The 13258-nt window shown below is 40.2% G+C and overlaps 1 protein-coding gene across 1 annotated transcript in view; it reads right to left on the bottom strand.

The window, feature by feature from the left end:
- The window catches only part of INIP (INTS3 and NABP interacting protein), a 38784-nt gene extending 36192 nt beyond the window's left edge, over window positions 1-2592 (bottom strand). The window contains exons 1-2 of the mRNA XM_063082287.1: window positions 2461-2592; window positions 1210-1288 (exon numbers count right to left, since the gene is read on the bottom strand). Coding sequence (XP_062938357.1) covers window positions 1210-1234 — 25 coding nt within the window. The 5' untranslated portion in view covers window positions 1235-1288; window positions 2461-2592. The remainder of the gene's footprint in view (window positions 1-1209; window positions 1289-2460) is intronic.
- Window positions 2593-13258: the final 10666 nt, after the last annotated feature.

The raw sequence follows: 13258 nt of genomic DNA, 5'->3' as shown, positions 1-13258 counted from the left end.
GATAACACTAAATGTGGAACAATCAGAACTCTCACACATTGCTAGAAGGAATATAAAATAGTACAACCACTTTAGAAAAAGGTTTGATGTAACCATATACTCAACTGCTCCACTCCTAGGTATTTATGCAAGAGAAATAAAAACGTGTCTACAAAAAGACTTATAAACAAATGCTAATGGCAGCATTATTCATAACAGCCAATACTGAAACAACCCCAAAGCCCACAAACAGAAGAATGAATAAACAAATTGTGATATATTCATACAATGGAATATCATTCCACAATAACAAGGAATGAACTACTGATTCATGTATAATATGAATGAGTACACACTTTATGATTCCATTTATATTAAGTTTAAGATAAGATAAAAACTAAGATAAAAAATACCAGAACAGATAGAACAGAGATGAGCAACTAAAAATATTATGGGTCAAACATACATAGAGTCAAACAGGATCAGACTTGATTAGGAAGCTATAAAGGCTTGTTTCAAATTTTTAAGCAGGAAACTACTTACAAAGTGCGATTTCATATGTTCTAGAGATTAAATTTTGCTTTTATAAAATATTTTACAACAAAAACTCTTTGATAACAGTGAATGTATCTACCTTGATTAGCTTTAGAGCGGTCTTAACACAGATGAAATGTGTACAAAAGCTTTTAGAGCAATGAAGATAAAGGCATGGAAATTGCCTGAGGACAATATATATATATATATATATATATATATATTTTTAAAGATGACCGGTAAGGGGATCTTAACCCTTGACTTGGTGTTGTCAGCACCATGCGCACCCAGTGAGTCAACCGGCCATCCCCATATGGGATCCGAACCCGTGGCTTTGGTGTTATCAGCACCACACTCTCCCGAGTGAGCCACTGGCCGGCCCCCTGAGAATATAACTTCTTTAAAAGTGGTTCTGATTTCAAGTAAAAGAGCAAGAGAACACATATGTCAAGAGGGACAAAAAATTTACAGTGCGAATAATCTTAACACAGATTAAAATATAAGATTAATAATATTAAGGATGAGATATATCTGATACACTGTTGGATCAGTTTCAAATTTGGGGTTTTACTTCGCTATTTATTTTTAAAATTCTGGTTACAGTGACTGCCCTATCCTAAAATTTCTCATATTCAAATATATTTAGTAAATGGCGACAAAGTTCCTAGTAATAAAACAAATTCTAGCATGCATTACCTTGTCCTGAAGGGTTTGCTGTCATCTTCCTATTGTTTCAATGATGTCCAGTGGCAACTGGTCAGCACTTTACAATCACCTGTAAAAAATACATGTACACACATATAAAATTCACCATACTTTAATCGCAAACTAAAAGTTGTCAGGAACAGCTAGCCTTCCTTCCTACGATGAAATGTTTGCACTTTCTTAATCTCTTCAGAAAGATACATTTGAAAAGCACACAGACCTTAAATCACAAATTTAAACTGCAAGAGCCTCAGGCATTTAACTAAATAGAGGATAAAGATAATTGTTTATTCCTGAAGATGTTAATACCAACACTTCGCTTTACTCTGCCTTTAATATACATCATTAGGTTGTATTTACCAAATACTACCAAATATATCATCCAACTGATAGCATTTATACGATCACAATGCTAGGACTATGTTACCTCTCCATTTATTTAGAAAACGTGCCCAGCAACTACTGTGTACACTGAAAGCTAAAAAGGGAAAGAAGTCTAACACTTATCAAGCACCTACTCTACACCATACATTGTGTAAGATGCTTGAAATTAGTTCTTTATTTATCACCATTATACAGATGTGGAGACCATGCCCAGGGTCACAAAGCTAGTAAAAATACTTTGGGCTGCTTGTTTCCAAACCTCGTGCTTTTTTACTAGGCCCTGGGGAGGTCCCAAAATGAGCAAGATCCTACTCCTGACCGAATTCAGTAGGAAAATATAGTCTTATTCAAGCAACCATACTAAAAACAAACAAACAAACAAACAAAACCCCTCAAACGCGCTCTCTAAAAGGTGTTAACAGAGCCCCAGAGGCAGCGAACTGGTTCTGTTGAAGAGATGAGTGATGCATTCAAGGGAGCGCAGGAAAGGTACAAGGTCTAGAAAACTGATGCCGGTTTTCAAACAATTAATCCTTAGGTGTCCCCTGCGTCTGATGCCCAGGGCGGGCGAAGGCGGGTTAGGACTGGGGGACAACAGAGCCATCTTGTGAAGGAGAACGTTAAGCAGGTATGTGACAGGGACGGACTGACTTATTGGAAGGATCCCTGCCCGCGGGCGTGAAGGGCAGGCAGAGTCGGGGGTACGGCCAAAACGAAGGAAAGAAGGGAGAACGAGAAACGTCTGGTAGCAAGGTCAGCGGGGAGGCCGCTGCCCTGTGGCAACAAAGACGGCCGCGACAGGTCAACGCCGGGACCACATTCCTTCATTCCGCAGCGCCGCCACGCTGTCCTACTTACCGGGGACGCGAGGGAGCCCGCCAGGGCCTCGCAGTCTGTTCGCGTCCCTCCAAAGGGGCGCGACCACTTAGAAACAGGCAAACCAAGCGCAACCGGCCGCACTACTCTCTTCCCACCCGCCCCCGCGGTGCTTCTGCCTCCTGACTGACGAGCGCCCGAGGGAGCGGAAGTCCCACCCTCCGCCTGGACCCAATGGCCGCCGCCCACAGCGCTTCGCACTTTAACAGCTGCCGCAGAGCAGACGCCATTTTCCCTCCGGAGAGTGACAGCCGAAGAGGCTCATGGGAGATGCAGGCAGTACTGTTTGGGGCGGGGCCCGAGTGGGGGCGGGGCGCGGGGCGGGGCTGCTTGGCAGGGCGGGGCGGAGAACGGCTGGGTCCCTAGCACCGAGGTTGGCTTTTTCATCAGAGCTTGTGGCCAGAGAAAAGCCACCCGCCTGGCGGGTCCTGCGACTGAGTAAATCCACTTCGGCTGGGCCTCTGAGGGCGAGTCTTCAGAGGCTGGGCTAGCTTTCAAGCTTTAACTACCATCTCGGGTCGTGCGTCCGCATGAGCGGGCGCGCACACACGCAAATCCCATGGATATTTTTCGTCTACAGTTTACATAATTATACACAAGGAAAACACTAAACATGTAGAAGTTTTTGCTACTGTGCAATCATCTGTATTTAGGAAGTGGATGTGTCACGTCTCAGAACACCAAGATGTTATTAGTGGGGATCACCTGATGCCTGGTTCCAACACGTAGAGCTACGCATTTATATTAAAAGGTAATCTTACATTGATCTTTGTCACCTGTTCTGTGGTCATTAGCCCCTGTTATGCATCTTTTCTAGAATTTGAACATGTTTTTAGTTACTGATGCTTGCTCAAGAGTAAATGTTTATGATGCAGTTTTGTCGTGCATGGATCTATGACTGAATTAATAATTTCAGTACCAAGCATTTATTTAGTCAATACCAAGGATTTGTTTAGTCAGTATCAAGGATTTGTTTACCGAATACCAGGCATTTACTTACTCCATACCAGGCAGTTATTGAACGCCTTCTACATGCTGGGAACTTGTTGTGCATCAGCTTGGGTCCTGTCATTCCCTGACTTATATATGAGACTCAGAAATGCCACTTACTTGCTCTATGTCAAGTGAGGAGCTGACATTCAGAGGCAAAAGGTCTGCCAGATGCTAAGCCCCAGGTTCCTAAACCTCACGCATTGCCCCTGCTCTGGAGGAAGGAATTCCTCTGAGACAAGCTCTTGCTGATTACTTTAACCCAGACATAAAATGTAACACATGAGCATTTTGGTGGTAGGCCGGGACTCCTTTTCAGTTAAGAGGCCTTTGTAAGTCCTGGTGTGACTAAAAAGATAACTGAGATAGAACCTTAGGATAATATTTTTGTTTTGCTGCCTGGCTAGACAATATGGAAACAAGGGCACAAAATGCTCCAGTGTAAGCCCCCAAAGGACATTCTGAACAAAGCTTATGTAAGGAGGAGGAAAGAAAAAAAGAGTTCTACCCCCAGAGCAATATTTTGTAATTTCCTGGTAAGTTCAGCCTCCTAGTGTCGGGGGAAGATTATCAGGAGAAAAATAAATTTAATTTCCTAATTCTATTGCACCTTACTTGGTGGATACTAGCCCTTGAAACCCTTCTGTCTTCTTGAGAGTTTTTGGAACTTCTGCCTCACAAGAATATTAACACAGTGGTTAATAGTGGGTCAGTTACTTGAGTAATAATCCCCCTTTGACATTTAATGATTGAGAGCCCTGCTTTAATCTTTCATGCCTCAGTTCTGTCATTCATAAAATGGGAATAAAAATAAATGAGTGAATATATGTAAATTACTTAGAATAGCACCTGGCACATAGTAAGCACTCGGTACATGTTGGCTATTAGTATTATTATAAGCAATGAAAGATCTGAAGGGATTAATATCCATAATATACAAGGAACTCAAGCAATTACACAATAAAAAAACAAATAACCCAATTAAAAAATGGGCAAAGGAACTGAATAGACATTTTTCAAAGGAAGACATACAAATGGCCAATAAGGTACATGAAAAAATGCTCAACATCACTAGTCATCAGGGAAATGTAAATTAAAGCCACATTAAGATATCATCTCACCCCAGTTAGACTGGCTATAATAAAAAAGACAGAGAATAACAAATGTTGGAGAGGATGTGGAGAAAAAGGAATGCTCCTACACTGTTGGTGGGACTGTAAATTAGTACAATAACTATGGAAAAAAGTATGGAAGTTTCTCAAACAACTACAGATAGATCTTCCATACGATCCAGCAATCCCACTTCTGGATATATACCAAAAGGAATGGAAATCATCATGTCAAAGGGATACCTGCACTCCCATGTTCACTGCAGCTCTGTTCTCAATAGCCAAGATATGGAACCAACCTAAATATCCATCGATGAATGATTGGGTAAGGAAAATGTGGCATATATACACCATGGAATACTACTCTGCCATAAAAAAGAGTGAAATTCTCCCATTTGCAATAACATGAATGAGCTTGGAGAAACTTATGTTGAGTGAAATAAGCAAAGCACAGAGGGAAAAATACCGTATGTACTCACTCATAAGTGGGAGCTAAGAGAGAGAGAAGGAAGGAAAGAAAGACCACAGTGGTGTGTTGGACTTGCAGAAGGAGAGAACATACCTAGGGATACAAAGTGGAGTGGGGAAAAGGGGATGGGGAGAGAGGTTGGGGATAATTGGAGGGATAATTGGGTGGGGGACATGGGGTATAATCACAATTTGTGGTAATGGGCATGCTGCCAGTATGGATCTGGCCATCATATCTTAGGCATGAGTGGTGACAGTTTGCTTTGTACCCCACGAATATTCATAACTAATAAAAAATAAAAAGATCTGTATTTTACTGAATATCATGTTACTTGATCAATAGATCAGCTGATATATACATATACATAGATCCTATATACATACTAGAGGGAAGTCCAAAGCAAAAGGAGAGAGTATTACAGCCCTGTGGCTCTATTAAGTGACAAGGAAATGCCAAGTAGCAGTCTGAGAATCGCTTCATTCTGAAACCATTGTGGTTACAGACCTTCAGTATCAAAGTAGAGATTTGACAGTAGTTCCTAATTTCCCAAACAAAACCATACTAACCCCCTTTTAGTATTTTGTGATAAAATATTAGAGGGAGCTATATTAGACTAGATAGGCTTTAAATCAAGTGTGTAGAAGTTTTAGACAATTACTATACCAGTTATCTATTGTTATTGTTAAAACAAAAAAATATAGAGATGAATCTCTAAGAGAACATTTTATTTTGAAAAACAGGATTGCAATTTGGGACACACAAACACAGACCAAGATGGTCTCTGGTATGTTCGAAGAATAAAGAAAAGTCTGAGAGTTTTATTAGAGAGAGGAAAGTTACTTATTGTTTTGAAAGAAAGCTCATTGGCACTAGTCAAGTTTTGGGGAGTTGGCAGGCTTTGATTGGTGAGTGACAGTGGTGGATAAAATTAGTCTTAGAGTCATGGCAGGTTATTTCAGCAGCTACAAGGAAAAAACTAGTCTTATGGTTACTGCAGGCTGTTACAACAGCTGAGTTTGTAGAAAATTCTTGGAGCAGCTGCTATGTGCCCCTAGTGCTTTTTCCTTCAGGCCCCTCGACTCCAATTTTAGTTTGGGTATGACAAAAATGACCCGATTTTAGGGCTGGCCCATGGCTCACTTGGGAGAGCGTGGTGATGACAACACCAAGTCAAGGGTTAAGATCTCCTTACCGGTCATCTTTTAAAAAAAAAATGACCTAATTTTTATAACCAACTTTCTTACTATGTAACAAAATACCCTGAAACTTGGAAGTTTAAAACAATATTTATCATCTTATGGTTTCCGAGGGGCAGGAATCCAGGCAGTATAGATGGGTGGCTCTGGCTTAGGGTCTTCGCTGCGGTTGCAGTCAAAATGCTGGCTGAGCCTAAAAAAACCTTGAATGGGTGGGAGGATCTGCTTGCAAGCTGACTTACATGGCTAATGTCAGGAGGCTTCACTTTCACTATGAAGGTCTTTCTGTAGGTTTACTCATAACATGGCAGCTCAGAGCCACAGCAAGTGATGAAAGAGAGAGAGAGAGAGTGACCAAGACAGAAGCCACAGTATCTTTTATAACCTGATCTTGGAAGTGAAATACCATTGTTTTTCCATATACTGTTGGTCACACAGACCAACCTTGGTACAGTGTGGAAGAGGACTACAAGGCTGTGAATACTAGGAAGTGGTGGGATCATTGGGGACCATCTTAGAAGCTGGCTACTGCAAATAGATTGCTCAAACAAATCATATTCTTATTTCAAATCCTAAGATAGAAAATCAAATGAACTTAGTCCAGGAGACTTTTAGAAGAATTTCCCATTGGTTAGGAAGCAGCATCTAGAACCAGACTATCTGAGTTCAGATTCTAGCTCTGCCACTTACTGGGTGAAAACTTAGACAAGTTTCTTAACTTCTCCGTTACTCAATTTCCTCATCTATGGAAAAGGGTAATAAAAGTACCTACCTCATAGTGTTGTTTTGAGGATTAAATAAAACTAGATGCCTGTTTTAGTTTGTCTTCTGTTGCTATGACAGAGTACCTGAGACTGGGTAATTTATAAAGAAAAGAAATTTATTTCTTACAGTTTAGAGGCTGGGAAGTCGAAGGGCATGGCACCAGCTTCTGCTTGGCTTCTGGTGAGGGTGTTCTGCTGCTTTATAACACAGGGGGGGAGGATGTCACATGGCGAGAGAGGGCAAGAGCATGTCAAACTGCCTTTATAACAGACCTACTCTCATGATAACTAACCCACTCCCATGATAACCTATTAACCCATTAATCATTGTATTAGTCCATTCCTGATGCTTATAGCAAAATAATTGGAACTGGGTGATTTGTAAAGAAAATGAAATTTATGGCTTACAGTTTCTGAGGCTGGGAAGTCCAAAGTCCATCTGGTGGTGGTGACAGTGACCCAGGGGCCTCATATTGTAAGATGGTGGAACTAGAGAGAGCAGAGAAAGCCAGACCCTCACCTTCTTTTAAAGTCCTCAGAACCACACCCCTAACCACTATTTTTAACCCATTCACTACTGCACAGTCCTACAATCCAATCACCTCTTGAAGGCTCTACCTTTCAGTTATCATAATAGAATTTCCCAGCCTCTTAACAGTCACAGTGGGGGCTAAGTTTCTAATACATAAAACTTGGGGGACACAATTCAAGCTTCAATAAGTTTTTGGGGGACATCATCCAATCCACTACATCCATGAATGGATTAATCCATTCATGAAGGCAGAACCCTCATGACCCAATCACTTCTTAAATACCCCACCTCTTAATACTGTTATAATACTGGGGATTAAATTTCAACATGAGTTTCAGAAGGGACCAACATTCACACCATAGCAATGCCTAATAGCTATCAGCTGTACTTTTCTATTAAGCATATATTCTAACTCATTAGAGTATAAAAACAACATGAAATATCATGAAGATTTTGTACAATCAAATGTGGTAGCCTCCAAGATGGCCCTCCTTGTGTCATCCTTACCACATTGAATAAGGTCGACCTTTGTGACCAATGGGATATTGTGGAAATGTGTGTGTGTGACATTGCAGTTTGCACCTTGCCCTCTCTTGGATCGCTTGCTCTGGGCGAAACCAGCCAGTGTCATGAGGTCACTATAGCAGATCATGTGAAGGGGCCCACATGAAGAGGAACTGAGGCAAGCCTTCCACCAACAACTAGCACTGAGTTGCCAGGCAAGTGAGTGATCCACCTTGGAACTGGATCCTCCAATCCCAGTCAGGCCTTAGGTAACTGCATCTCTGGCTCACATCTTGATTGCAGCCTCATAAGCAAAACTGAGCCAGAACCACCCAGCTAAGCTGCTTACAAATTTCTAATTCACAGAAACTATGTAAGATAATAAATAAGTATGGTTGTTTTAAGCTACTACATTTTGGGGTAATTAATTATACATCAATATATAAGTAATACATCATTAAAGCTGAAATATGCCCTTTCATTCATTTATTCAATGCAAATTCTAAATGAATTATCTGCTATGCCAGGCACTGAATATACAAACAAAATGATTTGTCTTTGTCTATAAGGTGATTTTGAGTATGCAGGCCAGAATCCCACTTTTGCTTTTTCTCTGTCTTAAAAGCTTATCTAAGGGGCCGAGCCCGTGGCACACTCGGGAGAGTGCGGCACTGAGAGCGCCGCAACGCTCCCGCCGCCGCGGGTTCGGATCCTATGTGGGAATGGCCAGTGCACTCACTGGCTGAGTACCGGTCACGAAAAAGACGTAAAAGCTTATCTAATCCTTTAGTCAAATAATGCTTTGTAGGCTCCCACTGTGTCTTAATCTATTTTGTGCTGCTATCACAGAATACCTGAGAGTAGGTCATTTATAAAGAATAGAAATTTATTTCTCAAAGTTGTGGAGGCTGGGAAGTCCAAGATTAAGGCACTGGCATCTGGTGTAAAGTGAGGGTCCTCCCATGGTGGAAGAACAGAAGAGAGAGAACCTATTCTTGTATGCCCTCTTTATAGTGGCATTAATCCATTCATAGAGGGTAGAGCCCTCATGATGAACTAAACATCTCCCGTTAGGCCCTATCTCCCAACACTGTTGCAGTGGGGATTACATTATAACATGAATTTTTTGAGGGGACATTAATGGTTCCTCTAGGCTTGGGGCCATTTACAAATTTAGTAAATTTGCTGAAGGGCTTTTATTTAAGATCATTAATGATGTAATACCAGCCCTATGCTTCATGCTCCAAACCCCTGAGCATTCTTAAAGTTCCTTAATAGTTAATCAGTACCTTTTATTTACTACCCTTGAGCCAATATTATTCAACCCCAAACTTAAGAAAGGACTGTGAACCTATTGTGACTAAAGGTAAAGGTACTTGTGGTCAGTTTCCAATTTCTGGAACCTGTAAGTGTTACCTTATATGGAAAAAGGGTTTTTGCAGATGTGATTAAATTAAGGATCTTGAAATGGAGATATTATCCTGGATTATCCAGCTGGGCCCTAAATGCAGTCACGAGTGTCTTTATAAGAGAGAAGCAGAAGGAGATTTGACATAGACAGAAGGGAGAGGTAATGTGACCACAGAGGCAGAGATTGGAGTGATTTAGACACAAGCCAAGGAATGCTGGCAGCTATCAGAAGCTGGAAGAAGCGAGGAACAGATTCTCCCCAGAGCCTCTGGAGGAAGCATGGCCCTGCTGACACCTTGATTTTGGCCTAATGAAACCGATTTTGGACCTTTGGCCTCCAGAACTGGGAAAGGATAAATTTATGTTGTTTTAAGGCACCAAGTTTATTGTAATTTGTGACAGTTGCCATAGCTCAGAGCACATGTGAGAATTTTTAAAAAACAAATGCTGGAAAGAATTTTTTTTTGGTCTGAGTTGCATTTTAATTAAATATTTCAGACGTATAAAAATACATAGCCAATAATACAGTAGACACCCTTGAACATACTGCTCAGCCTAAAAAATAAAGCATTTCAAATGTGTACATTTGAATCCTCCTAAACACCATTCCTCTGTCATGTTCCTCTCCCTCCAGCTCTAAAATAACCACTTTCCTGAATTTAATTTTTATTGTTCGAATATATATCTTTAAACTTTTACTACATTGAATCCCTTTAAAAAATTACATTCTTTTGTTTTAAAACCTTCTGAAAGCATACATTGTTTTAAAACTTTTATAAAAATGCTGACATATATATACATACACTATATACATACATATGAGTATATGTAAAAAGAATTTTGCAATTTGCTTTTTCTTTTAGGGCTTTCTATGTGTGAGGCACCATGCTGGGCAGTGTGGTAACAAAAGACAAATCAGATAAGACAATATCGCACCAGCATTAGCTAACATTGCCTCTAAGAAGAGCTAAAAATGCAATCTCTTACAGGTATTTTGCCATTGTTTTAAAGGAAGGTTCCTGCTCAGTATCTACCATCTAATACTTAAATATGGGACTGTAGCTTTGAATTAATAACGTGCCTGTCTCTCTTGCTGCCACTCCTGTGGCTGCTTTTAAGTATGTAGTTCTCCTGCAGCATTCTAGAAGAAATCATTTTATTATTTTGAGAAATATTTTAATAATTGACAACAGGAATGATAATTTTATATAATCCACTTCACTTCTAACAGCTGTCAATCAACATAATTCCTTTGTCTGCATATGAAAATTACTTACCTTTACAAGATTTCCAAAATAAATATATTTCTCAAAATTAAGAATTGTTTGGAATTTAAAAGTTTACAATTTAAATGCAAACAAAACCACAAAACAGATAAATTCTAGTCAATACATTAAATTTTATGACAATTGATGTTTTGGCAAACTCGATCACTATTCACAGTGTGAAGAGGGTGCCCTTAGCAACGGCATGCATTTCTTTGGGTTTGCTTGCCTGTACTGCCACATGCCCAGCTGTGACTCAATTCTCCCACCAGTTTTCTCTATTCAAAAGGCTGTGCAACCTTCATTTATATAGCACAGTGTGAAGTCATTCGGCCTTCATTAAGCTCAGCACTACCTTTAGGCCCAAGCAAGAGAGACTCCTGCCCCCACATTTTAGAGGGTCCTAGTCACTCACACACACACACACACACACACACACACACACACACACACACACACACACACACACACACACACACATTTGTTAAAAAACAGATGAGGGCTTCTGTCACTTGGAATCTGTCTCTCAGGCACTGGCACAGCACAATCTGGAATCTTGAACATCTGCTCCTGTGACTAACACCATTTAGGTCCCAAGGAAGCCTTCACATCTCTTGCCCCATGTTCTTGAAATAAAAGGCGCTGGCATGGAATTCGGTGAAGGTTTATGGGCTGTGCCTCTGTTAAGGTCAGAAATGGACACTATTTTTTTTTTCCTCTAATTTTATTGATATTTATTTTTGTGGGGTACAATGTGTTGTTTCAATACTTCACAATGATTCACTTACTTAGGGTAGATAGCATAGTTTTGTACCCACCACTTTCAAGTGCAGGAAATAGTCAAGTAGTAGAAGTGCTTAGGTAATAGAAAAGACAAATTATTAACCTCTAAATACCTTCTCTTAGATCAGACAAATTCAACAGATTCTTGCACAACCAACAATTGTTTTGTTTTAGTGCTGAGTACCCGTTTTCTCGCTTCTCTTCTTATTCTCATTTGTGATTCTGTAGCTGTTCATGAATTACTGTCTATTCATGACAGTTGCGCTGGTGGCTAAGGAACATTTCTGCAATATTAAATGTTTGATATTCCTGTTATATTTGTATATATGCAGGTTTATATGTAACACAAGTGAAGCACAATACTGAGTCTTTACTGTGTGACAAAAAGTGCTTTAAGAGATGGTAAAAATTACGACAAAGCTAAAATATTCTAATATTCTGTGATAATATTTTATCATATATATAACGGACTGAACATGTGCCCCCCAAATTCATATGGTGAAGCCGTAACCCTCAGGGTGGCTATTCAGTGGTCCTCTCTTATTTGTGGTTTCGCGTTCCATGGTTTCAGTTACTCGTGGTCAACTGAGGTATGAAAATATTAAATGGAAAATTCCAGAAATAAACAATTCATAAGTTTTAAATCACACACTGTTCTGAGTAGTGTGATGAAATCTCTCACTGTCCTGCTCAGTCCGACAGGGACGTGACTCACCCCTTTGTCCAGCATACCCACTGCACATGCTGCCCACTCGTCAGCGACTTAGTAGCCCTCTCAGTTATCAGATTGACTGTTGCAGTAGTCAGTGCTTGTGTTCAAGTAACCCTTGTTTTACTTAATAATGGCCCCAAAGTGCAAAAGTAGTGATTCTGGCATATTGTTATAATTGTTCTATTTTGTTATTAATTACTGCTGTTAATCTCTTACTATGCCTAATTTATAAATTGAAATTTGTCATAGGTATGTATGTATAGGAAAAAAACATAGTATATATATATACTTGGTACTATGTGTGGTTTCAGGCAACCACTGGGGGTCTTGGAACATATCCCCTGAGGATAAGGGGGGACTATTGTATTTGGAGATGGGGCCTCCAAGGAAGTAAAGTCAAATGAGGTTATAAGGGTGAGTCTCTGATCTGATAGGATTAGTGTTCTTATAAAAAGAGACACCGGAGAGTGTGCTAGCTCTCTCTCCTTGAGCACACAGCCAGATGGTGGCCATCTACAAGCCAAGAGAAGTAGCCTCAGAATAAAATCTACTTTGCTGGTACCTTGATCTTCTGGAGACTTCCTAGTCTCCAGAACTGTGAGAAATAAATTTCTGTTGTTTAAGCCACCCAGTCTGTGGCATTTTGTTATGGCAGCCTGAGCAGACTAAGACAGTGCCCTAATATGATATGTAAAATTTGTGATTCATTTCTGAATCTAAATATTGCTTTAAAAATTTAATTAGAAATTTCAATCGTTTCCTTTCCAGAGAGCATGTTTTCTCCAAAATAAAATTTTAAAAGCTCTAAAAACTATAATCATGCAAGAAAACTTGTTCAACTGGTGTTATTGTCAATAGAGCACAATTTATGTGAAAAATCTTTTTTTTTAAAAAGATGACCGGTAAAGGGATCTTAACCCTTGACTTGGTGTTGTCAGCACCACGCTCAGCCAGTTAGCGAACCGGCCATCCATATATGGGATCCGAACCCGGGGCCTTGGTGTTATCAGCACCGCACTCTCCCGAGTGAGCCACGGGCCGGCCCC

The sequence above is a fragment of the Cynocephalus volans genome, chromosome 17 (assembly GCF_027409185.1).
Source record: "Cynocephalus volans isolate mCynVol1 chromosome 17, mCynVol1.pri, whole genome shotgun sequence".
In the NCBI taxonomy this organism is placed as follows: Eukaryota; Metazoa; Chordata; class Mammalia; order Dermoptera; family Cynocephalidae; genus Cynocephalus; species Cynocephalus volans.
This window is presented reverse-complemented; position numbering and strand designations above follow the sequence as displayed.